Here is a 26,263-nt window from a genome sequence, read left to right as displayed (position 1 = left end):
GATAAGAAAAAACTATTTTACTTGCATAAAAAAACAAAGATGGACAGTTTTAAAAAAATAAAACACAAAGAATTCCTGAGGTCACCTCCAATGGAACTTGGCAGATTGGGGTGGATCGAACCGTAACTCATCTATGTTTTTCTTTGCTGTATAGGCTGGATGTCTTGACTTAATATATGCAAAATATTTTTATATTCTCACGCTTTGGCCATGTTTCTAGTTCGTTATATGCATCATAGTTATGGTGCTCCACATGGTTTCCTGAGTGTGACATAAGGCACTTATTCTCCATAGATCTCGAGTAGTGTACCTCTCCCTTTTTATTGCTTTTCAGTTCAGTTCCCTGTAGTATCTCTTTACATTTGTTTTACCCTGCTCTCCAGGCCATTAAGCTCCTGCATAATTTGTGAAGGCAAGTCATCAGTCACTTGCTCTGTCAGGTATTTCCCTACCTCTTGCACTTCTTTTTCCCAAAATCCTTTGGGGAGAGAAAATAGTTGGTTTGTGTCAACTCCACCTAAGCCTTCTAGATTCAATGCCCCCTCAGCAGGAAGATAGCCGATAGGTGTCTGTCGAGCACTCTCCTCTCCTTCAGTCCTACGGAAGATCCAGTCTAGTACCCTGGAATTCTCCCCAAAGCCTGGCCATAAGAACTGCCCTTTGTCATCTTTTCGGAACCAGTTGACATGGAATATTTTGGGAAGACGTAGTCCAGGCCTGTTTTGCAGGCTCAGCCAGTGAGAAAGGTAATGGCCAAAGTTATAACCGAAGAAAGGCCTCATTGCAAAAGGATCATGCATGATAATTTTGCCTAAGGGATACATAAGTGAACAATAATAAATATAAATACATATAATTTATATAATAAAAAATTAAAACAACAGAGAGGTGTGATGAATTAGTACACAAGTACAGTGTCAGACTGGGGTTCCTTGGGCCCACCAGAGGAAATTATTTTTGGGGCCCAATCCCCATATCATCAATAAAGTCTAACAGGTTTTGAATAAAATAAATATACCCTAGTGGCAAGCGATAGCTCCAAATGGGATTTTTTTTCTCCTGGATCTGTGAGGCCCACTATGGCTTCCAAGACTGGACCTACCATAGGATCCTCTGCACAAGTACAATGAACTTCACTTACCTTTGTGCTCTGCAGCTGCGGTAGCTTCAGATCTCATAGCAGCTCCAACAAACACCCCATGGTTCCAGTTGAAGCTTTCATAGACCAAAGGCACACCTAGAAAAATAAATTATTGTGTTTAGCTTGATCTTGTACTAGTATCTTTATTATAAATCTCCTCCATGCATCCAGCTTATACACACAAGTGTGACTAGGAGCAAGCATCGACATTAGAGGACCCCCTGTGAAAGAACAGTGTGTGGGCTCATTACTGTTTAACAGCTCATCATATGGCTCTTTACTCCTTTCTAGGACTCTCCATCTTATGGATCAGAATCCATCAATAATTTTGACCCAAGGGAACCTTGGTGCCCTTTTTTTTATTGTACTATACTAAAGGTTCCCCTAATTTATCAAGTGCGTGGCTCATCATCCTTCATCGGATGAAATAGAATCCATCAATAACTTTAAACCAAGAAAACCTTTATTGTGATATGGGTCCCCCTTGCCAAAAAGGTCTCCTATGCATCTGCACAGGTTGCACCAATGGGGTGTCTGCCCCTGAGTGTGACCATTTTCTTTAGAAAGGGAATAGTTTTGCATAGAATATTGATAGCCAAACACAAAATCACAGGCTGCTAGTTAGACCTCAGAGAAATATGCAATGGTGAATCATAAAGTGTGACTGGCACCAGACATACGAATGATACGCATAGATCATTTTCTGCTATTATGTGTGTTTATAAGCTGTTCCCCAATATTTACGGGATTCTGACGTAAATAAAGGAGACAGTCAAGTAATGGAAATATAGACTATCCCTTACCCTCAGGTCTTCTACCACCAAAGATAATAGCATCTATTGGAACACCCTCTGGTGACTCCCAAGCCTCATCCATAATAGGACACTGAGCAGCAGGAGCACAGAAACGTGAATTTGGGTGTGCGGAGGGCTCCTTATCTCCTGTAGAGAAAAATTGTTTTACACAAACTAGAAGATTCAAAAAGCAATAGAATTAGAAAAATGAGTGCACTTATTTCACCTTTCTGCCAGGGTTTTCCTAGCCAGGATGTGACAGTCACCCCAGGTGGAAGATCTTGATCCAATCCTTCCCAGTACACGCCTCCATCACTAGTCTCTCCTACATTGGTGAAAATAGTGTTCTTCTCCACCGTATGCAGGGCATTGGGATTTGTTTTTACAGAGGTGCCAGGAGCCACACCAAAGAAGCCATTTTCTGGGTTAATAGCCCGAAGACGTCCTATAAAGTAAAGAAAAGGTGTTAATATCAGAGGGGAGATTATAACTTCACAGTCTTTGGTACATAATGCTATAATTATGGTGCAGATCTACTAGAAGCACTTCAGCATTTTCTGCCTATATAGTGCAGCACAGGCTATTATTAAAGAATAATGTAAAGGCTCAAGTTTGCCTTGTGTATACCTGTTTCATCTTATGAGCAGACTGCCCTCTTCATTCTGTCTCCTCCATACTTACCATTATTTACATAGACAAAACTGGACAAATTGGAAGCCCTGTTCCACTAGGAACTCCTCAAACTGGTGCTTTTGGGTGGGGTTTGCATAAACCTCTTCTCTCTGTGGTGCAGCTGGTGGGGCTGTCCCACAAAAATCAGGACAGTTGCTAAGTATGGGTTTCCCTACTGCCACTTACATTTCCAATTATGCCCTGGGCATAAGTCATGAGTTGACATACAGAATAATGAGGGCAGAATTTGATACATGATGTAATTGTTACGACTGTAGGAAAGGACAGACAAGGGCAGTGAGGCCTAAGGTTAGAACCCTGACAGCTTTCCCTACCTACTTGCAGTACAAGCCCTAGATAGCTAGGCTGCAACTGGTCGACGGTCCCTGCGCTATTTAAGTGCAGAGATGGACAAACAACAAGACAGACATAATACTAGAATCGGACATAAATCGATCAGAACCAGACAAGTTATGCAGTACAAAACGAGAGACAGAGAGTGGTCGGTAGACAAGCCAAGATCAGAACCAGACAGACAACGCAGTACCAAACAAGAGGCAGAGAATGGTCAGAAGACAAGTAATCCAATAAGCACAGGAACAATGAGCCAGGAACACAGCTAGTGAGTCAGAGACCATCACCGGCACTGGTGCATGGCCAGGAAGGGTTTTAAAGTGCCGAGTTCCTTGGATCAGGACCTGATAGGTCCATCACTGGGGCTCTATTAGTCAGAAACACTAGCACACAGTAATAGAGCATCTGAGCAATCAGCCCACTGCTTATCTCCCCCAGCACATGTATGCTGCAGGGAAAAACAGAGCACTGCCATCCTGTTGATAGGGTTGATGCCGCGTTACCAGGGGCCATGGCTCAAGGCTGAGGATCGCGTTGCTGGAGCTCGGACAGGTACGTTTTTTACAGTACTCTTGTAGTTCACAAAAAGTCAGCCATGCATGAGAGACTTACATGCGCTCTACACAGGAGAGCGAAAGCAAGATCTGGACTGGTAGTCAGACTTAGATCACATGACACAGATGCCCATAATATAAGGGTTCAAAATGTATAAATGCAACTAAGTTGGGATTGAATAACCTGCACTGCCAGAATATTGTGATTCTTAAATGTTAAATGCTTTGTTGCTGCAAAGTTAGTGGTAAAACCTCCAACATTCACTGCTTGTGATACTTTAACTTCACTTCATTGTCAAATCCTAATGTGTTACAAACCTTCACTATCAAATTTCATCCAGGCAATGTCATCTCCCACACACTGTACTTTCCAGCCAGGCAGCGATGGCCGCATCATTGCAAGATTTGTTTTTCCACAGGCACTTGGGAAGGCAGCAGCGATGTACCTCTTACGTCCAGCAGGGTTTGTGATACCCAAAATCTAATATGGGAAAGAAACCCCATAACAAGAGAATGTACAAACAGCAGGTAAAGATGTCTCAGGAAACAGAAGAAAGAAGGTCTAGTGCAGGAGAGAGTGTACAAGGGGCCGTTCGCTCCTCTCTCACCAGCATATGCTCAGCCAACCAGCCCTCATCCTTGGCAATTCGGGAGGCTATGCGCAGAGCAAAGCATTTTTTTCCCAAGAGAGAGTTTCCTCCGTATCCACTGCCAAAAGAGACAATCTCACGGTTATCAGGAACATGGGCAATGAGTGTCTTTTCAGGGTTGCAGGGCCATGAATTCACCAGGGGGGCTGTACAGAAGACATAAAGAGATCTGTTTAGTCATTTGACCCGTATACTGCATCTGCAGAGTGAAATAATTAATACCATGAGAACATTCTTACCCTTTAGTGGAAGTGGTTGCCCTACGGAGTGTAGACATTTCACAAAGTCACCATCTCCCAGAGCATCCAAGACTGGTGTACCCATACGAGTCATGATACGCATGCTGGCAACTACATATGGGGAGTCTGTTAGCTGAACCCCATATTTAGACAGAGGAGAGCCAACCGGACCCATACTGAATGGCAATACATACATCGTACGACCTAGGAAAAGAGAACAAAGCCAAATTAAGATCCATTGACATAACTACTTATAGTTATATTCACACAAACTGTATGTATTCTGCGAGGTGAAGAAGCCTTGTTGGCAAAGGAAACGGGTGTTTCAGATTGGAAACAAAACAAAAACTAGATGTAAAAAAAGTATAGGGTTCACAGAATTTTACAAACCTTTCATACAACCAGGAAAGCGATCATTCTTGGCTCTTTCAAAATCTCCTGGGGACATCCAGTTACCCAGTTGACCCTTAGCTCCTTCTGCAGGAATGGGAACAGTGTCCCTCTTGTTTGCAGTTACTATAACCGTCTTACTCTCAACTCGAGCCACATCCTTTGGGTCAGTTCTAGCCAACCAGCTGGAGGACAGATAAGATAAAGAAGATGCATCAGAGATGGCCAGGGGGCACAAAGAGGGAAAACAAGCAATACACTATACAGTGATCCCTCAAGATACAATGGCCTTAGGATACAATATTTTCAACATACAGTGGTCTTTTCTGACCCATCGTAATTTGAAACTAGACTCAACATGCAATGCTTGAGACTCAGATCCAACCAATCAAGGCCACTTGTCTGGTAAAATAGCTGGATTAGTTAGCAGGTATTCCTGACTGTTCTGTCTCCACATGAAGGCAAATGAAGATATAACTGATAATGGCTGTGTGACTTCCTACCTTCGTATCCAAGCAGTGGAGCAGACCGGACCGGCAGATGCTCGGGTTAGATGGATCCAAAACGTAGACACAGGAATGAAATCAACGTGGGTTTATTTGATCCAAATACAGCGACAACGATGATACAATACTGTAATGTAGTAGTGGTATTGATTCTGTCCTGTTGATGTCTTTCCTGCAGCTAACTGCTCGTCAAAAGCTGATGCCTTAACTAGCCCAAAAATGTTAGAATATCCAGTCACACAGCTATGCAGCACTGAAAATGCAGGAAGTGATATGGACTGAGGCAGCTAAAACCACGCCCAGCAGAGAAAAAACTTTACCAGCAAGAGCAGAGGTGTGCAGCATACAATTCTGGCCAGCAGATGGCAGCAACAGAACAATACATAGAAACAACATGGTGAAAGAAGAATTAATAATACAGTGTACGATTAAATATGAGGAGAACAGCACACTGTCTAAAATTCCCATTGGGGATTTCACTATGACTAGTGTCCATAAAATATAGAACAAACCTGTAACAAAGAACATGTTAGAATGCAATAAAACATAACAAGATAGTAGTTTTCCGACTTGGAGTGGAGAAGATCCACGAAGTTGAAGTTCAGTCCTGTTCACCTTGCAGGGACGTTCTCGATGAGTAGTATCAAAATGAGTTTGTTAATTGGCCTTGCAAACGTTTCAAGCTCACCCTTTCTGAAGATATTCAGCTCCACCTTCCGGACCTTGCCATCCTTACTAGAAAAAACCTTTGTAATTAGTCCCATAGGCCAGTCAATCCGTTCGGTTTGTTGCTCCTTCATCAACACGAGGTCTCCTTCTTTCAAGTTTGGTTTGTGGTGTTGCCATTTTCTTCTTCCTTTAAGAATATTGAGATACTCCTTTCGCCACCTGTTCCAGAAGTAATCCGCTAGGTATTGTACACGTTTCCAGTGTTTTTTGTAGATATTCGCATGAGTAAATTCTCCACTAGGCATTAGCGTATTCTCAGTTTTTTGGGTAAGTAGAATAGCCGGAGTCAGTAAGGCTGGTGTTTCAGGATCCATAGACACTGGCATAAGGGGTATTGAATTGATTATTTATGACCGAAACTTCAGCGAGAAGGGTGACTAGAGTCTCATGTGTGAGTCTTGAAGAGTTTACATCCATCAACATAGAATTCAAGATGTTGCGTGAGATCCCGATCATTCTCTCCCAGGAGCCCCCCATGTGGAAACTATGAGGAGGATTGAAAATCCAGGTGCAACCCTGTTCTGCCAACTGATCTTGAATGGGCTTGGTGTCGATGTTCAGTTCTCTACAGGCTCTGATGAAATTGCTTCCACGGTCAGACCTCAACTGTTTTGCGGGTCCTCTGATTGCAAAGAACCGTCTTAAGGCATTAATAAGGCTGGATGTGTCCATGGATTCTATCACCTTTATGTAAATGGCTCGCACACTAATGCAAGTAAATAGTACAGCCCAACGCTTACTGTTTGCGTGACCGCCGCGAGCATGGCCCAAAGAAGTCTAGGCCAATGGAGGTGAAAGGCGGCTCTGTACATAGTCTATCCGCAGGCAAGTCAACCATTTGTTGGTGTAGTTGTTTTAAGTCATGCAGTACTTGGGCCACACGTTTTTTCATACCTATAATCCAAAGGCCTGCAGACCGTAACTTGCCCTCAGTGATTTGCCCGCCCTGGTGTTCAGCCTTTTTGTGGTAGTGTCAGCAAGACGGTGATATAATGTTTGCCCGGAATGACGAGAGGATTTTGTTCTGCAACTCCTAGGTGGGCTTGATTCAAACGACCACCAACTCTGAGCAAGCCAAAACTGTCAATAACTGGATTTAAGTTGGCAAGGGGGCTTTTTATTGGGATCTGCTGTTTGTTGTACAAGCACTTCCATTCTACGTTAAATTCTCCCTGCTAGACGTGACTTATTATGAGGGATTCACTATGAGAGATGTCCTCAGCAGAGAAGGGTTTTTGGCAGACCTGCCAACCATGACAATCTTTATCTTCGTGAGTATTGTGATAACATCTCGCAATGTGCACTAATAGTTCTGACGAGTTTCATCCAACTGGAGAAACGTTCAAAGCGCTGACAACCGAGGTTGGAGGTTTGCTTTGTTCCAGTGATTAATGCACTAACTTCAGCGGGGATTTCTGGATCATTATCCGGATCCTGGATGCTGAAAACTTCCTGTACACATTTGTCCGCATGTCCTAGCACAAACTCCGGACATGTAAGTCAAGTAGAGTTAGTAAAGGAACCTATAGACATAGGGCTAGTGGAGTGATCTTCTGGATTAAGTTCGGATGGTACATAGTGCCATTGTTCAGGTTTGGAGGACCTCCTGATTCTCTCTATGTGGTTACTGACTTACACATAAAATTGTTTTGTCTGATTGTGGATGTAACCTAAAACGATCTTACTGTCCGTGTAATACTGAACTTTAGCTATGTTGACACCCAGTTCTTGTTTTATGAAGTCTGCAATCTCCACTCCCAACACAGTCCCACAGAGTTCAAGTCTGGGAATAGTAGGATCCGGCTTGGGGGCTAACTTAGCCTTACCAAAGACGAATCCAACGTGATTTTGATTGTTGGGTTCTGTGACCTTCAGATAGGCAACCGCTGCTATGGCCTCTGTGGAGGCGTCCGAGAACACGTGGAGTTCCTTCTTTACGCTAGAGGTAAGTGAGGTTTTAATATGGCATCTCGGGATATGGATCCCATCCAAGGCACACAAAGGTTGCTTCCAGGCTTCCCATTTTTGTTCTTTATCGGAGGGAAGTGGGGTATCCCAATCCTTGATGGTTTCAGAAAGCTGTCTCAGTAGGGATTTACCTTGTATGGTGATGGGCGCTACAAATCCCAGCGGATCAAATAGGCTGTTCACCACTGATAGGACACCATGTTTTGTGAATAGTTTTCAAATAAGTTGTGCAGACAAGCCAAAGTAGTCAGCCGAGAGATCCCATCTGAGGCCCAAGCTCCTCTGCACAGGTGGACTGTCCAATCCCCGGTTAATGTCGATGATTCTATGTGCATGATCACCTGATTTGAAGGCTCTCATTATGGCCAGGCTGTTTGAAGCAATTTTGTGTAGTCTAAGTTTAGCTTGGTACAACATACTTTGAGTCCTTTTGAGCAGATCGATAGCTGTTTCTTCAGTTGATAGTGATTTGAGTCCATCATCTACGTAAAGGTCTTTTTCCACAAAGTCTCTGGCGTCTGTACCGCATTCGTATTCTCCTTCTAACGCAGTTCTCCAAAGGCCGTAAGTCGCTATGGCAGGTGAAGGGCTGTTTCCAAATACATGTACCCTCATTCGATAACCCACCATCTCTGCGTTGGTGCCATTGTCCTTGTACAACAGAAACCTGAGGAAATTCCATTGGTCCTCTCTGACTACAAAACAGTGGAACATCTGTTCAATGTCAGCAGTGATGGCAACGAGCTCTTTCCTGAACCTCATCATGACTCCTACTAGGTTATTCGTCAGATTAGGACTGGTGAGAAGAACATCATTAAGAGATACACCTTGATGTTTGGCGCTTGAGTCAAAAACAACCCTAATTTGATTAGGTTTCTATGGATGATACACTCCGAATGAAGGCAAGTACCAGCACTCGTCGTTCTTCCTTAAAAGGGTTATCCGAGTTATTTTTTTGTTCTATGTTCCTAACTAAGCAAATGTAACAGCTTTCCAATTAACTCACTTTATCTCCAGTGGCTGGTTTCTCAGATTTCACTGAGGGTCACATGACCTGTGATGTCAGCTTCTCTCCCTGCTCTGATAAAGGTCGTTTACAAGCCTGTAAATGAGCTACTCTCTGCTAGGATTCTTAACCCCTTCAGCTGCACAGCTCTGCAGGCAGTGAGGAGACAATTCTGGACACAGGAGCTGACATACTAGAGAGAGCATTGCACAAGAAGGTAGGGGGAAGATCCTGTGTGTATTAGCAGTCATTATACAGGTGGGACTTGTAGTCCTACACATACAACATGTTGCAGAGTCTCCCAGCACTCAGGGCAGCTCTTGTATTCATCCCCTTAGCAGTGTCATTATACAGCTGGGACTTGTAGTCCTACACATACAACATGCTGCTGAGTCTCCCAGCAGGCAGACATGTCACTCAGGGCAGCTCTTGTATCCACTCCCTTAGCAGTGTTATTATACAGCTGGGACTTGTAGTCCTACACATACAACATGCTGCTGGGTCTCCCGGCAGGCAGACATGTCACTCAGGGCAGCACTTGTAGCCACTCCCTTAGCAGAGCAGGGGGAGGGGCAGAGGTTGTTTTTATTGCATGTAAACAAAGGGCCAGAAAAGAACCAGGGAAATTAGGAAATATATATATATTTTTTTTGCATAAAACTTGCTTAGCTCAGTTATTTATATCATTTTCAGTGCTATATTATTTTTTTTCATAACTCGGACAACCCCTTTAAGGATGCAGCTGGTTCTGCATGGTTGTTACGGAATATTTTATCCATAAAGGCGACGATGTGTTCTCTCATTTCAGGCTTGCTGTTCATGGTACGCTGAAGAGAGTTAAATCTAGACAGAGCTTGTTCCCGTTTGTCTGGGAGTCTTACCCTGGTAGCTTGGAAGGGTAATGGAGAAACCCAGTGATTGGTTTTGTCTTTAAAGAACTCACTGTCTATTATCTTGACAAATTCTCTGTCCTCTACTGACAAGGCTTTATCGTCGTCCTTGGTTGTGTGAAAGACTGATCTCCCCAAGTTGTCGGCAAAGAGGGGAGAAAGAACGTCAGGTGGTTGTATGAAGTCTTGAGACTTCTTTCACCTCATAGTGATGAGGACATGGCTTAATGCAAGTTGTGCGTCCATCTCCACGCACTTACGTTTTGAAAGAGCCGATTCCTGGTTGATCCAACCATACATTTCCTATGACTACCCATCCCAAGTCCAGTCTCTTGGCGTATGGCGCATAGTCGGGACCATTACACTGTTGACGCACCTTGTGTACCCTTAGATTGTCACTGCCTTTTCTGGTAGTCCCTCTGGGTAGACCTTGATTATGCATATTCGGGTACAACACTTCTCACTCTGGCCCTCCCCACATACGTCCAAGCATGAGCAGGAAACAGCGGTGGCTGTGATTGCGTGATCCAGGGGCTCCCCGCCATGACTTGGAGCAGGACTGGTTGCGAAGGCAGTTGGTGAATCTCTGGCGAGTGGGATTGGGTGCATGTCTATTACTATGACACTCCTCAAACTTGTCTCCTGATGAGGTAGTGTACTGTTTACCCGTGGGTACTGCAGGTGAGTCTTTCTCAAACTCAAGCTGCTCTTATAGTCTCTGTGTTTATGCATGACCCTTTCATACCTTGATGATGATGTCGCTGAAGCTGTAGTGTTGAACTCCAGGAAGTTGAGGCTGGAGTCGTTCCTCATCTCGGACTGTTCATCAATGAACCTACAAAAATGAATAAATGGGGGAAAGGTGATGTCGTGCTCTTTTGATCCTTGAAACTGTTGCCGTCCACTTTTCTCGCAGACTGTATAGTAGCTTCACGATGATTGGGTTCACTCCATGATCTGTATCCAGGTAGCACAGCCCAAAGAGACGAGGGTCTCTTTTGGCAAGCTCCAGTTCCATGAGCAGATCACTTAAATCCTGAATATTATGGACATCCTTAAGATTGATCTTTGGGACGTTCTGCAGTCTCTTGAATAGGGCCTTCTCTATTGCTTCTGCGCTGCAGAAGGTATGTTCGAGTCTCTGCCAAGCGGCAGCGAGACCTCCTTCTGCTTGTCCCACGTAGACAGTTCTGAGGCTCGTGATACGATTTGTGGAGTCTTGGCCCAGCCTTTTGATCAAGAGGTCAAGCTCCTGCTCTGCGGTTAGGTTGAGGTTGGCAATGGCGGCTTTGAAGGTCGCCTTCCAAGCTCTGTAGCTCTCCGCACGGTCATCAAATTTTGAGAGACTGGTGTTGATTAGCTCTCTGCTCAACATAAACCTGGCAAACTCAGACATATCTGATTTCTCACTGCTTGTTGCTATGACAACCTGTGATGATCCTGGGGTGTATGGGCTGCCTGGCGTGAAAGGGCAGAATGATGTTGCTGCAGGGTTGAGCTTTGGTTTAGCCTCTATAGATTCTGATGACTTCTGCTTGAGCTGTGGAGGTAGGCCAGAAAACACCTGATAGCTATCTTGCTGTAAAAACTGTCCTTGAGAGAGCACATCCGGGTGATGGTTATTAGGTAGCTTGGGTGCTGTGGGTGGCGCTGTCACTCAGGGATGAGCTTCTTGAGCACGAGGATCTGTATGACCGAGAGGAATGTTTAGATGAATTTGATCTGTGTGATCTAGTTTCTTGCAAATGAGAGATACAGAGTTCCGCTTTATCTTTTACATCCAGCACCATGGCATCGCTTTGTCAGTGTATAGATTCTGCCTTGCTTAGTTCTACTTAGTATTCATTCCTATCGCTCTTCCAGGTTATCACATAGCTCATCTTTCATGGTGTGATAGTTTTCAATTACCTTTATCTTCGGTTTTAGAGAGCGTATTGGTCGCACGACTTGGTCTGCTGGAAGTGTGGGTTCTGCTTCCTGCTGTTCATAATGATCATTATCAGGTTGCATTTGCTTTATTTCATCACTGGGGAACTGTGCAAAGTACTTTTCGTCCATTTTGACTTAAGGTGCGCTGTCTCTTTAAGAGAATGAACTTTTGAATTGGGGGCTGAAAATCACAGCACGGCTCCGATAGGGCACCTTGACAAAATTCCTAAGGTGTTTTGAGTGAATTGCGGGGTTTTGGGGTTACCACGGCAATGTAAGGAGATATGCAGCAAGTCTCTATAAAGGGTATGGTTTGAGGGAGACCCCGCCTGCATAAACAGTTCTTCTATTCTGCGAGCAAAGGTTAATATAGAATGTAGAAAATGGCCTGGCGAGTTCTGGAGGACTTCCAGTCGAGAGTATAGATCTTGCAGATGCGCAGTGCTTCCCCTTAGGCTTGTCGGACATGCACTGTAGCCGGGCAGATTTGCTGCAAGTGGGATTGTTGCAAGGGAGATTCCTGAGTGTGGTACTGGACTTTGAGGGAATCTGTAGCCAGGGTATGGACTTTAAGGCAGTTTTTGACTGTTCTGTCCCCACATGAAGGCGAATGAAGATATACAGTCAGGTCCATAAATATTGGGACATCGACACAATTGTAACATTTTTGGCTCTATACACCACCACAATGGATTTGAAATGAAACGAACAAGATGTGCTTTAACTGCAGACTGTCAGCTTTAATTTGAGGGCATTTACATCCAAATCAGGGGAACAGTTTGCATATGTGCCTCCCACTTGTTAAGGGACCAAAAGTAATGGGACAGAATAATAATCATAAATCAAACTTTCACTTTTTAATACTTGGTTGCAAATCCTTTGCAGTCGATTACAGCCTGAAGTCTGGAACGCATAGACATCACCAGACGCTGGGTTTCATCCCTGGTGATGCTCTGCCAGGCCTCTACTGCAACTGTCTTCAGTTCCTGCTTGTTCTTGGGGCATTTTCCCTTCAGTTTTGTCTTCAGCAAGTGAAATGCATGCTCAATCGGATTCAGGTCAGGTGATTGACTTGGCCATTGCATAACATTCCACTTCTTTCCCTTAAAAAACTCTTTGGTTGCTTTTGAAGTATGCTTTGGGTCATTGTCCATCTGCACTGTGAAGCGACATCCAATGAGTTCTGAAGCATTTGGATGAATATGAGCAAATAATATTGCCCGAAACACTTCAGAATTCATCCTGCTGCTTATGTCAGCAGTCACATCATCAATAAATACAAGAGAACCAGTTCCATTGGCAGCCAAACATGCCCACGCCATGACACTACCACCACCATGCTTCACTGATGAGGTGGTATGCTTAGGATCATGAGAAGTTCCTTTCCTTCTCCATACTCTTCTCTTCCCATCACTGTGGTACAAGTTGATCTCGTACCACATCCATAGGATGTTGTTCCAGAACTGTGAAGGCTTTTTTAGATGTCGTTTGGCAAACTCTAATCTGGCCTTCCTGTTTTTGAGGCTCACCAATGGTTTACATCTTGTGGTGACCCCTCTGTACTCACTCTGGTAGAGTCTTCTCTTGATTGTTGACTTTGACACACATACACCTACCTACTGGAGAGTGTTCTTGATCTGGCTAACTGCTGTGAAGGGTTTTTTCTTCACCAGGGAAAGAATTATTCGGTCATTCACCACATTTGTTTTCCGTGGTCTTCCGGGTCTTTTGGTGTTGCTAAGCTCATCGATGCGTTCCTTCTTTTTAAGAATGTTCCAAACAATTGTTTTGGCCACGTCTAATGTTTTTGCTATCTCTCTGATGGGGTTGTTTTGTTTTTTCAGCCTAATGATGGCTTGCTTCACTTATAGTGACAGCTCTTTGGATCTCATCTTGAGAGTTGACAGCAACAGATTCCAAATGCAAATAGCACACTTGAAATGAACCCTGGACCTTTTATCTGCTCATTGTAATTGGGATAATGAGGGAATAACACACACCTGGCTATGGAACAGCCGAGAAGCCAATTGTCCCATTACTTTTGGTTCCTTAACAAGTGGGAGGCACATATGCAAACTGTTGTAATTCCTGCACCGTTCACCTGATTTGGATGTAAATACCATCAAATTAAAGCTGACAGTCTGCAGTTAAAGCACATCTTCGTTTCATTTCAAATCCATTGTGGTGATGTATAGAGCCAAAAATGTTAGAATTGTGTTGATGTGCCAAAATTTATGGACCTGACTGTAACTGATAATGGCTGTGTGACTTCCTACCTTCGTATCCAAGCAGTTGAGCAGACCGGACCAGCAGATGCTCGGGTTAGATGGATCCAAAACGTAGACACGGGAATGAAATCAACGTGGGTTTATTTGATCCAAATACAGCGACAACGATGATACAATACTGTAATGTAGTAGTGGTATTGATTCTGTCCTGTTGATGTCTTTCCTGCGGCTAACTGCTCGTCAAAAACGGATGCCTCCACTAGCCCATAAATATTAGAATATCCAGTCACACAGCTATGCAGCACTGAAAATGGCTGAAGGAAGTGACATGGACTGAGGCAGCTAAAACCACGCCCAGCAGAGAAAAAACTTTACTAGCAAGAGCAGAGGTGTGCAGCATACAATTCTGGCCAGCAGATGGCGGCAACAGAACAATACATAGAAACAACACGGTGAAAGAAGAATTAATAATACAGTGTACGATTAAATATGAGGAGAACAGCACACTGTAAGGACTTGTTTTATCTGTCTTAGTTATCTGCTTATTTTTCTTAAATCCTAATTTTCTCTTATCTTGGATGACATTTTGGGGCTTTGGAACCAATTACTCAACTTACAATGGTTTCAACATACAATGGTCGCCCTAGAACCAATTAATATCGGAACTTGAGGGACCACTGTACAGGCAGCACAACTAAAGGCAATGGGTGGGTTGTGGGTGCAATAACAGAGACAACTGGGAATGGAAAGCAGTGGAAACAAATCTAGACTCACCAGTTTGGATACTTGTGCAGTTTCTTTATCATCCCCTCTTGTTGTAATACAGTCAGGATGGTGTCATTTTCCGCGGTGGTGCCATCACATATATGGATATTTGAGGGGCCACACAGTTCGGCTCCTCTTATCACAAATTCTCGGACGGCAGGAGGAAGCCGCTCTATTTGCCCACTCAGGACCCGCAGGGCATGCGCCTGCCGGCTGCTTACCTGCTGTGATTGCACCCATGCTTTAATGGTCCGGGAACATGGCCTGTGTAAAGATTAAGGACGATATTACTCAAATCTATTTCCAGATTTGAAATAAACAAAGAATCTTAATATTTCTCCAACATTATAACAATGTGGGTGGTAATAACTTATGGGCAGAAAATAGCCACCTGTATCTGGTTGGTCAACCATGCATGTAGCCATCAACATTTGGCCGGTTCTGAAGGCAATTATTAACTAGTGATGATTACATACAAATCAAATCTTTATTGCCATCATGGTTACTACTGGTGGATTTTAGGCCTTTTTCGGTTATATAAACCTTAGGAGGACTATAAATCAATATAGGTCATACCGCTGACCATCTAATGTATCCCAAGTCTCCCTCGTCAGAAAGATCAGGGTATTGGATTTCATCATACTCAATATTTTGTTCTTAGGGGAAATGGCGGCAGCTTTCTCCCAGCTCCCCATTCAGAACACATGCACGCTTGGCTGAGTGCATGTGTTCTCAATAGGGAGAGGAAAGTAGGTGGCTGCCAATCCGCCGCAGACACTTCTGACAAAGGACTGAGCATGTTGAAATTTACTACGCCAAACATTTCTTTCCACCGACGTGCTATTTGCTGAAAGTTGGGACACCACCATAAGCACTTGATCAGAGATGCTCAACTTGTTGCACAACTACAACTCCCAATATGCCATAATAGCTATAGACTGTCGAAGAATACTGGGAGTTGTAGTTTTGGAACAGCTGGAGGGCCGCAGGTTGGGTATCCCTGCACTAGATGGTCAGCAATTTGGCTGGCATTAATTTAATGTGTATGGCCACCCTTAGGCTACTTTCACACTGGCGTTTTGGTTTCCGTTTGCGAGATACGTTCAGGGCTCTCACGAGCGGTCCAAAACAGATCAGTTTTGCCCTTAATGCATTCTGAATGGAAAAGGATCCGCTCAGAATCCATCAGTTTGCCTCTGATCAGTCTCCATTCCGCTTTGGAGGCGGACACCAAAACGCTGCTTTGCAGCATCTTGCTGTCCGCTTGATATAGTGGAGCCAAACGGATCCGTCCTGGCACACAATGTAAGTCAATGGGGACGGATCCGTTTTCACTGACACAATAGAAAACGGATCCGCCCTCCATTGACTTTCAATGGTGTTCAAGACGGATCCGTTTTGGCAATGTTAGAGATAATACAAACGGATCGGTTCTGAACGGATGCAGACAGTTGTATTATCTGCAGATCCATTAAAGTAGCCTTAGTTTTAATCCTACTCTGAAACATCTAACACACCTAGTTAAAGGCCAGCGTTATAGTATACTAGAATAAAATACGTGTTGAGGACTAGCTGACCACATAAGTATAATATTAACTAAGAAAAATCATGAGAACCCCTCCAGCTGTATAAGGCCTCCTGCACACGAACGTATTTTTTGGCGGTCCGCAAAAACGGGTCCCGTTTTCCCGTGACCGTTTTTTCGTCCGTGGGTCTTCCTTGATTTTTGGAGGATCCACGGACATGAAAAAAAGGTCGATTTGGTGTCCGCCTGGCCGTGCGGAGCCAAACGGATCCGTCCTGAATTACAATGCAAGTCAATGGGGACGGATCCGTTTGACGTTGACACAATATGGTGCCATTTCAAACGGATCCGTCCCCATTGACTTTCAATGTAAAGTCTGGAGTCCCTTTTATACCATAGGATCGGAGTTTTCTCCAATCCGATGGTATATTTTAACTTGAAGCGTCCCCATCACCCATCACCTTTCACGGCGCACACTGTGCCACCAACGAATTATTACAATAGAGGGAGGGGGGGGGGGGGGGCGCACACTGTGCCACCAACGAATTATTACAATAGAGGGAGGGAGGGGGGGGGGGGGCGCACACTGTGCCACCAACGAATTATTACAATAGAGGGAGGGAGGGGGGGGGGGGCGCACACTGTGCCACCAACGAATTATTACAATAGAGGGAGGGGGGGGCCGCACTGGCCACCAACTTATTATTACAATAGAGGGGGGGGGGGCGCCGCACTGGCCACCAATGATATTCAAACTGGGGAGGGGGGGGGGGTCTGCCCCCTGCTGCCTGGCAGCCCTGATCTCTTACAGGGGGCCGTGATCAGCACAATTAACCCCTTCAGGTGCGGCACCTGAAGGGGTTAATTGTGCTGATCACGGCCCCCTGTAAGAGATCAGGTGCTGCCAGGCAGCAGGGGGCAGTCTTGTACACAGTTTGTAGTGTATTCTAACTAGAAGCGTCCCCATCACCATGGGAACGCTTCTGTGTTAGAATATACTGTCGGTTCTGAATTTTCACGAAGTGAAAACTCAGCTTTGAAAAAGCTTTTATGCAGACGGATCTTCGGATCCGTCTGTATAAAAACTAACCTACGGCCACGGATCACGGACACGGATGCCAATCTTGTGTGCATCCGTGTTCTTTCACGGACCCATTGACTTGAATGGGTTCGTAAACCGTTGGCCGTGAAAAAAATAGGACAGGTCATATTTTTTTCACGGCCAGAAAACACGGATCTCGGATGCGGCTGCAAAACGGTGCATTTTCCGTTTTTTCCACGGACCCATTGAAAGTCAATGGGTCCGTGAAAAAAAACGGAAAACGGCACAACGGCCACGGGTGCACACAACGGTCGTGTGCAGGAGGCCTAACATGTACCATACCAGTTAGCATATTGGCTATAGTTCTTCATAGTCATGTATTACTCTTTTTGACCTCTGTCACGTGTTTCATAAAAAGAAAAAAGAAAAAGAAAAAGAAAGAAAAAAATGGACTTGTCTATAAGGAGAAACAAAACTCTGCTTCTATTGGAAAGCTGCTTTTTCCCGTTATGTTTCCACTGGTGGCGCTATTCTACTGTAAGCTTTGTATGTAGACATTGACACCTTTCGGGTTCGAGTCATTGAGGAAAATATCCTGAGTCATCCAAGTCAGATTCTGTCTGCATCTTGTTTTGCTCAACTCTGCAATTACATTCCTCCACCTCTGCCACCTTTAACCCCAGCACTGGATAAACACCACGTACAAAGTGCGAAGGTCGTGGAGAAGATATGCAGAAACACCGGATCAACATGTATTCAGCCTTCACCCACCACAGCACCACGTATCAGTCTGGAAAAGATACTGCTAATAAATCAGTACTCAGGAAGGCCCAGATACTTTACTAAGGAAGCCAAGTATATCCTGAAATGATATTAGGCCCAAAACATCCAGACTGCTTCTCCTAGTCTCGCTATAACATATATATCTTGTATCACTGTGGTTTGATGGCGCTGTGGTGGTCCGGTGGTGAGCACCGTGTCCCCTTCATGGTTTACACTGCTCTGTATAGCTTTCCGTTCTTCTGATCCATTAGAAGAAGAGAGAGAGGAAAAAAAAACAGGATCCTGTTGCATCCATTTGAGCCATTTCTGTCTGAGATCCGTTTTTGTTAGACGGGAAAAAAGGTCCTGCATGTGGTACTTTTGTTTCCGTCTAAAAAAAAACCGGATCTAGATCCTGTAAAAAATGGATCCTATGCATAACTGATGCAACATGATCCATTTTTTCCCCCCTGTCTCTCTCTTTCTTCTTCTTCTGAGGGATCAGAAGAATGGAAAGCTAAACGGTGATGTGAACTCACCCAATGAAGGAAAGTCTAAGATCCATTATTTTAGATGGAAAAAAAAAAAGTCCTACACAAGTATTTTATATTTTTTTGTCTGTCTAAAATAACGGATCTCAGACAGAAATGGCTAAAATGGATGAAAAATGTGCATGGCTGTGCATAAAGGATGCTTAAAATTCAGGATCAGTTTTTTGTTTTTTTGTTCTTTGTTCTTCTGACGGATCACAGGAATGGAAATTGAAATGGTGATGTGAACCCGGCCTAATTCGTGTGACATTTTGTAAAATTACTTCAAACCAAGCAGACACTCCAAAAACAAAAAAAAAACATAAAGTCACCACATCCTGTACATCCAAGTGTCTGTCCCTGCACTGAATGTATCATCCAGCCGGAGCCACTGTGATAAGGCCAGGTCTAGACAGCCTAGGCCAGGGATGGGCAAACTCGGGCCTCCAGCTGTTTTAGAACTACATGCCCTTCTGTAGGCTGATAGCTGTAGGCAGACTGGAAATGATGGGATTTGTAGTTTTACAACAGCTGGAGGGCCGAGTTTGCCCATCCCTGGCCTAGGCTACCTGCACAGATTCAAAAAGAAAATCTGAAGGTTTTTTCTGCATCAAAAACTGCATGTCTGTTGCGGGTTTTAGGCGCAGATTTCATGCGAAATGCATTGAAAAGGGTGAAATCTGCACACAAAAAAATTAATTAAAAAAATTTAAAATCGCACAAATAATTGAGATGCTCCAGATTTAAAAGCTGGTCAATTTCCGCACAGGAGAAAGCAGTGTACGTGAGATTCACTCTGGTGGTATTGTATTACGCTGCATTTTCTTCCACACGAGAATCCCTGTGTAATCTGAACCTAAGGCCTCATGCACACGGCCGTTGTTTTGGTCCGCATCCGAGCCGCAGTTTTGGCGGCTCGGATGCGGACCCATTCACTTCAATGGGGCCGCATAAGATGCGGACAGCACTCCGTTGCTCCGTTCCGTGGCCCCGCAAAAAAAAAATATAACATGTCCTATTCTTGTCCGCGCTTTGCGGACAAGAATAGGCAGTTACATTAAAGGCTGTCCGTGCCGTTCTGCGGATCGCAAAAAAACGGAGCGGTAGTGTGCATGTAGCCTAAGGGTACATTCACACAATTGTGTCTGTTTTGCAAACAGGACACCAGCTGAGCACACCCAGCATTGCGGTGCGGACCGTTCCACCTCAGTGGGTCTGCGATCTTCATGTTGTGGCCAGAAATGGGACATGTCCCATCTTTGGTGCCACATAAACCTGAGAGCATAAGGGAGCATTTTGAAATCTGCAGTATGCCAATTGTTTGTGCGATTATTGGTGCGGACATTTTTCAACAGAAGGGTCACATCTGTGACAAAACTGCATCAAATCCGCACCGTTTTGGTGCGGAAACGAACAAAAAACTGCACACTAAAACCCGCACCCATGTGCTAAGATGCAACATTCTGCTCTCATTTTTTAGGAGTGTCTGTCATGGTTTGCACTTGTTTTTTGCAGCAAATTGACAAAACGTTGCACGCCATTTGTTAAATTTGTCGCACAAAATACCTACGGGTTTTTCAGTGGAATCAAATCTATTGTAAAGGTGCTGTCAGTTTGTACTCCACCAGGGGAATGGAATAACGCATTACTTTTAGCGTTACTTCTGGTTAAAAAAGCTTTGCCTACAAAACATCTGGTCGTCCCTTAGTAAAAGTAAACAGTCGGCCTGGCACAAACCACATCAGAAATGGCGCAAAAACATCATAAATGTGTTGCAAATGCCCACTCCACTGACAAAACAGGCAAAAGCACTTCACTTTTCTAGCGCAACACATTTGATACATTACCCCACGGGTTTATGCTATCTGTAGGATAAAAAAAGGCACTAAAATGCAACAAAAATGTCTCAAAATACACCATAAAACCACATTTAACATAAAAAGGATGCATTTTTTAGACTAAACAAAAGCAAAGAAAACTATTCAAGGAAGCGTTAAGCTTTCTGGCTGATAACTAGGGATGAGCGAACTTCTGTTTTACGAGTTCGGGTTTTATTACAATTCCGATATGGATTCCGTTACCATGGGCCATAACGGAATTCTATGACGGAATGCATAACAGAACGCCTAGAAGAGACATTCCATTTTGCATTCCGTCATAATAGAAGACGTCTATGGGACGCATAACGCATCCGTCTGGTTTTCGTTATGCAGGAGAGGACTTGTGCATAACGGAAACCAGATGGATCCATTATGTGGCCCATAGACTTCTATTATGACGGAAGGCCTCATAGGCATTTCGTTATGCATTCCGTCATGGCCCATGGTAACAGAAACCATATCGGAATTTTAAGAAAACCCGAACTTGTAAAACAGAAGTTCGCCCATCCCGACTATCTGGACGTGTGTTCGTGAACATAAAAAAGCAGACTCGCCAGGTCCGGCTGCTGCTCTGTTCATTACCACTTTTGATCCCCACTGGACCATGAAGTGGCTGGGTCTCGTGACCGCTGCAACCATTAACAGGCCTCAGCGGTCACATCGGCTTGAATGGTACCTCACAGCTGTGATATAATGTTCAAATCAATGTGACCACCAAGGCCTGAGATTGGCTGCAGCAGTCACAGGAGCCAGCTGCTTCCTGGTTCCACAGGGATCGGAAGCGGCTGGGAAAGGAGCACCGGTGGGACTGCTGGCAGGTGAGTCCGCTATTTAATGTGTCTCGACATACCTATTTAAGCCACTAGTCTGAGTACTGAAGATATAAGACGACATACACACGCTGCGCATTACATGCAGATTTCTGCAGCGCAGTACAGCACCAGCTAAGTAGATGAGATCTTCAGAATCTCATGTACGCTGTACAGAAATTTTCAGTGCGATTTTGAAATCACACACATGACAACTATTTGTGCACATTTTCAATGTAGATTTAACCCTTTGCTATGCAAAGGGTGAGAACTAGCGCAAATCCGCATCAAAATACGTATATCACATGTGGATTTTGGTGCGGATTTGATGCAGAGACGCAGGGAAAACTGCACAAAAGTCTGTGGGTAAAATCTGCACAAACTTCACTGCAAATTCTCATTATTCCTAAATAATTGACCACCAAATATTAGTGATCATGTACCTATCATACATTATTGAGCCTGTCATCATGTGACCATCACGTATTACTGAACCTGTCCTGATCCTGTACCATCATATATTACTGAACCTGTCCTGATCCTGTACCATCACGTATTACTGAACCTGTCCTGACCCTGTACCATCATATAATACTGAACCTGTCCTGATCCTGTTCCATCATATATTACTGAACCTGTCCTGATCCTGTACCATCATATATTACTGAACCTGTCCTGATCCTGTACCATCATATATTACTGAAACTGTCCTGATCCTGTACCATCATATATTACTGAAACTGTCCTGATCCTGTACCATCATATATTACTGAACCTGTCCTGATCCTGTACCATCATATATTACTGAACCTGTCCTGATCCTGTACCATCACATATTACTGAACCTGTCCTGATCCTGTACCATCATATAATACTGAACCTGTCCTGATCCTGTACCATCATATATTACTGAACCTGTCCTGATCCTGTACCATCATATATTACTGAACCTGTCCTGATCCTGTACCATCATATATTACTGAACCTGTCCTGATCCTGTACCATCATATATTACTGAACCTGTCCTGATCCTGTACCATCATATATTACTGAACCTGTCCTGATCCTGTACCATCATATATTACTGAACCTGTGCTGATCCTGTACCATCATATATTACTGAACCTGTCCTGATCCTGTACCATCATATATTACTGAACCTGTCCTGATAATGTACCCATCATATATTACTGAACCTGTCCTGATCCTGTACCATCATATATTACTGAACCTGTCCTGATCCTGTACCATCATATATTACTGAACCTGTCCTGATCCTGTACCATCATATATTACTGAACCTGTCCTGATCCTGTACCATCATATATTACTGAACCTGTCCTGATCCTGTACCATCATATATTACTGAACCTGTCCTGATCCTGTACCATCATATATTACTGAACCTGTCCTGATCATGTACCCATCATATATTACTGAACCTGTCCTGATCCTGTACCATCATATATTACTGAACCTGTCCTGATCCTGTACCATCATATATTACTGAACCTGTCCTGATCCTGTACCATCATATATTACTGAACCTGTCCTGATCCTGTACCATCATATATTACTGAACCTGTCCTGATCCTGTACCATCATATATTACTGAACCTGTCCCTGATCATGTACCCATCATATATTACTGAACCTGTCCTGATCCTGTACCATCATATATTACTGAACCTGTCCTGATCCTGTACCATCATATATTACTGAACCTGTCCTGATCATGTACCCATCATATATTACTGAACCTGTCCTGATCATGTACCCATCATATATTACTGAACCTGTCCTGATCCTGTACCATCATATATTACTGAACCTCTCCTGATCCTGTACCATCATATATTACTGAACCTGTCCTGATCCTGTTCCATCATATATTACTGAACCTGTCCTGATCCTGTACCATCATATATTACTGAACCTGTCCTGATCCTGTACCATCACATATTACTGAACCTGTCCTGATCCTGTACCATCATATATTACTGAACCTGTCCTGATCCTGTACCATCATATATTACTGAACCTGTCCTGATCCTGTACCATCATATATTACTGAACCTGTCCTGATCCTGTACCATCATATATTACTGAACCTGTCCTGATCCTGTACCATCACATATTACTGAACCTGTCCTGATCCTGTACCATCATATATTACTGAACCTGTCCTGATCCTGTACCATCATATATTACTGAACCTGTCCTGATCCTGTACCATCATATATTACTGAACCTGTCCTGATCCTGTACCATCATATATTACTGAACCTGTCCTGATCCTGTACCATCATATATTACTGAACCTGTCCTGATCATGTACCCATCATATATTACTGAACCTGTCCTGATCCTGTACCATCATATATTACTGAACCTGTCCTGATCCTGTACCATCACATATTACTGAACCTGTCCTGATCCTGTACCATCATATATTACTGAACCTGTCCTGATCCTGTACCATCACATATTACTGAACCTGTCCTGATCCTGTACCATCATATATTACTGAACCTGTCCTGATCCTGTACCATCATATATTACTGAACCTGTCCTGATCCTGTACCATCACATATTACTGAACCTGTCCTGATCCTGTACCATCATATATTACTGAACCTGTCCTGATCCTGTACCATCATATATTACTGAACCTGTCCTGATCCTGTACCATCATATATTACTGAACCTGTCCTGATCCTGTACCATCATATATTACTGAACCTGTGCTGATCCTGTACCATCATATATTACTGAACCTGTCCTGATCCTGTACCATCATATATTACTGAACCTGTCCTGATAATGTACCCATCATATATTACTGAACCTTTAATATTGAAGATAAGGGTCGGCACTGCCTTGTGATGGCTGCGGTGCACGTGTCAAAAGGTCGGCGTCCCAGCAAACAATGTAAAGAAGAGGACCGGCACTCGCAAATGGAATTTTCACTGCTGTGGTTTATTCAGTCACTCTTAAAGACATAGTGACGCGTTTCAGCACATAGAAAGTGCTTTCATCAGACCATGATGGTCTGATGAAAGCACTTTCTATGTGCTGAAACGCGTCACTATGTCTTTAAGAGTGACTGAATAAACCACAGCAGTGAAAATTCCATTTGCGAGTGCCGGTCCTCTTCTTTACATATTACTGAACCTGTCCTGATCCTGTACCATCATATATTACTGAACCTGTCCTGATCCTGTACCATCACATATTACTGAACCTGTCCTGATCCTGTACCCATCATATATTACTGAACCTGTCCTGATAATGTACCCATCATATATTACTGAACCTGTCCTGATAATGTACCCATCATATATTACTGAACCTGTCCTGATAATGTACCCATCATATATTACTGAACCTGTCCTGATCCTGTACCATCATATATTACTGAACCTGTCCTGATCCTGTACCATCATATATTACTGAACCTGTCCTGATCCTGTACCATCATATATTACTGAACCTGTCCTGATCCTGTACCATCATATATTACTGAACCTGTCCTGATCCTGTACCATCATATATTACTGAACCTGTCCAGATCCTGTACCCATCATATATTACTGAACCTGTCCTGATCCTGTACCATCATATATTACTGAACCTGTCCTGATCCTGTACCATCATATATTACTGAACCTGTCCTGATCCTGTACCATCATATATTACTGAACCTGTCCTGATCCTGTACCATCATATATTACTGAACCTGTCCTGATCCTGTACCATCATATATTACTGAACCTGTCCTGATCCTGTACCATCATATATTACTGAACCTGTCCTGATCCTGTACCCATCATATATTACTGAACCTGTCCTGATCCTGTACCATCATATATTACTGAACCTGTCCTCATTATATATGATTGATCCCGTCCTGATGATATGATAATGCAGGAGTATGTGCCCAGGTAAGCACCTACTACATCAATATCACACATGTGTATTTATGTCATACTTCTATGGCCTTCACAGTAAGAGCTTGCCCTGATCACACTAAATGGTGGTACAGCTGGCATCACTAGACAGAAAGTAAGTGAACGTCCGGTTGCCTACTCACCCCACAACACGCACGGAGAAGGATGGCATGTCAGCGGCAGGAGGCAGACAGCAGCCGGGCGGAGAGATCCTGCAGGATGAGGAGTAGGGGGAGGTGAGGGGATACACCGTCCAGGGAGGGACCGGAGGCAGGCACACCAGCAGGAGGCAGGACTACACGCAGACCGGTTTGGGGTGGCCAAACTGGACTAAAGGTCTTGTTTGTCAGTTACATCCTGTATGAGATTTCCAGCGCACACACCCGTGGCATCGTGTCACCCGGCCACCCCTCCTCCACCCGGCCACAATGTCCTAGAATAGCCGGTGCCCCGGCCATTGGCTGCTGGGCGGCAAGCCTCCAGCCCCGCGCTTTCCCCACCCCCTGACACATTTGGAGGATCCCATCCCAACAGTCACGTCCCTCCAAAGTCTTCCCCCAGAGCTAACACCCCTCCCCTCACCCAGCTGATGTAACAATGCCCTGCTCTTAAGTAGCTGTCTCCTCCACATGTTCTCATTCCGTCACGTAGTCTCAGCCCTGCGGCCATGATGGCTTCACATGTGTCAGGGGAGATTCTGTGGGATCTCTGAGGAGATCATTAGCGGGAGACCTCCTGTCCTATTGTAGAGGACCCCCTGTCCTATTGTAGAGGACCTCCTGACCTTGTGTAGGGGGACCTCCTGTCCTATTGTAGAGGACCTCCTGACCTTGTGTAGGGGACCTCCTGTCCTATTGTAGAGAACCTCCTGACCTTGTGTAGGGGACCTCCTGTCCTATTGTAGAGGACCTCCTGACCTTGTGTAGGGGACCTCCTGTCCTATTGTAGAG

General features: G+C 44.1%; 1 protein-coding gene across 1 annotated transcript; it reads right to left on the bottom strand.

Annotated features, from left to right (window-relative positions):
* Positions 1-25,713, bottom strand: PCK2 (phosphoenolpyruvate carboxykinase 2, mitochondrial). Its single transcript, XM_040416910.1, has 10 exons — positions 25,457-25,713; positions 14,825-15,079; positions 4,795-4,979; positions 4,405-4,608; positions 4,124-4,311; positions 3,834-3,996; positions 2,162-2,380; positions 1,945-2,082; positions 1,142-1,237; positions 1-811 (listed from the first exon to the last, which is right to left on the bottom strand). The coding sequence occupies exons 1-10, from the start codon at positions 25,483-25,485 to the stop codon at positions 357-359; spliced, it is 1,932 nt and encodes a 643-aa protein (XP_040272844.1). The 5' UTR covers positions 25,486-25,713; the 3' UTR covers positions 1-356.
* Between the last annotated feature and the right edge of the window lie 550 nt (positions 25,714-26,263).

Source organism: Bufo bufo, chromosome 2, assembly GCF_905171765.1.
Source record: "Bufo bufo chromosome 2, aBufBuf1.1, whole genome shotgun sequence".
NCBI classification, from domain to species: domain Eukaryota; kingdom Metazoa; phylum Chordata; class Amphibia; order Anura; family Bufonidae; genus Bufo; species Bufo bufo.
This window is presented reverse-complemented; position numbering and strand designations above follow the sequence as displayed.

Bases quoted from the DNA above. Each gene is read 5' to 3' on its own strand.
- PCK2 (XM_040416910.1), bottom strand. From the start codon at position 25,485: ATGCCATCCTTCTCCGTGCGTGTTGTGGG. The intron at 4,980-14,824 runs GTGAGTCTAGAT...TCTGTCCTCCAG, and splicing joins CTGCACAAGTATCCAAACTG to CTGGTTGGCTAGAACTGACC. The intron at 2,083-2,161 runs GTGAAATAAGTG...TTTTCTCTACAG, and splicing joins AGGAAAACCCTGGCAGAAAG to GAGATAAGGAGCCCTCCGCA.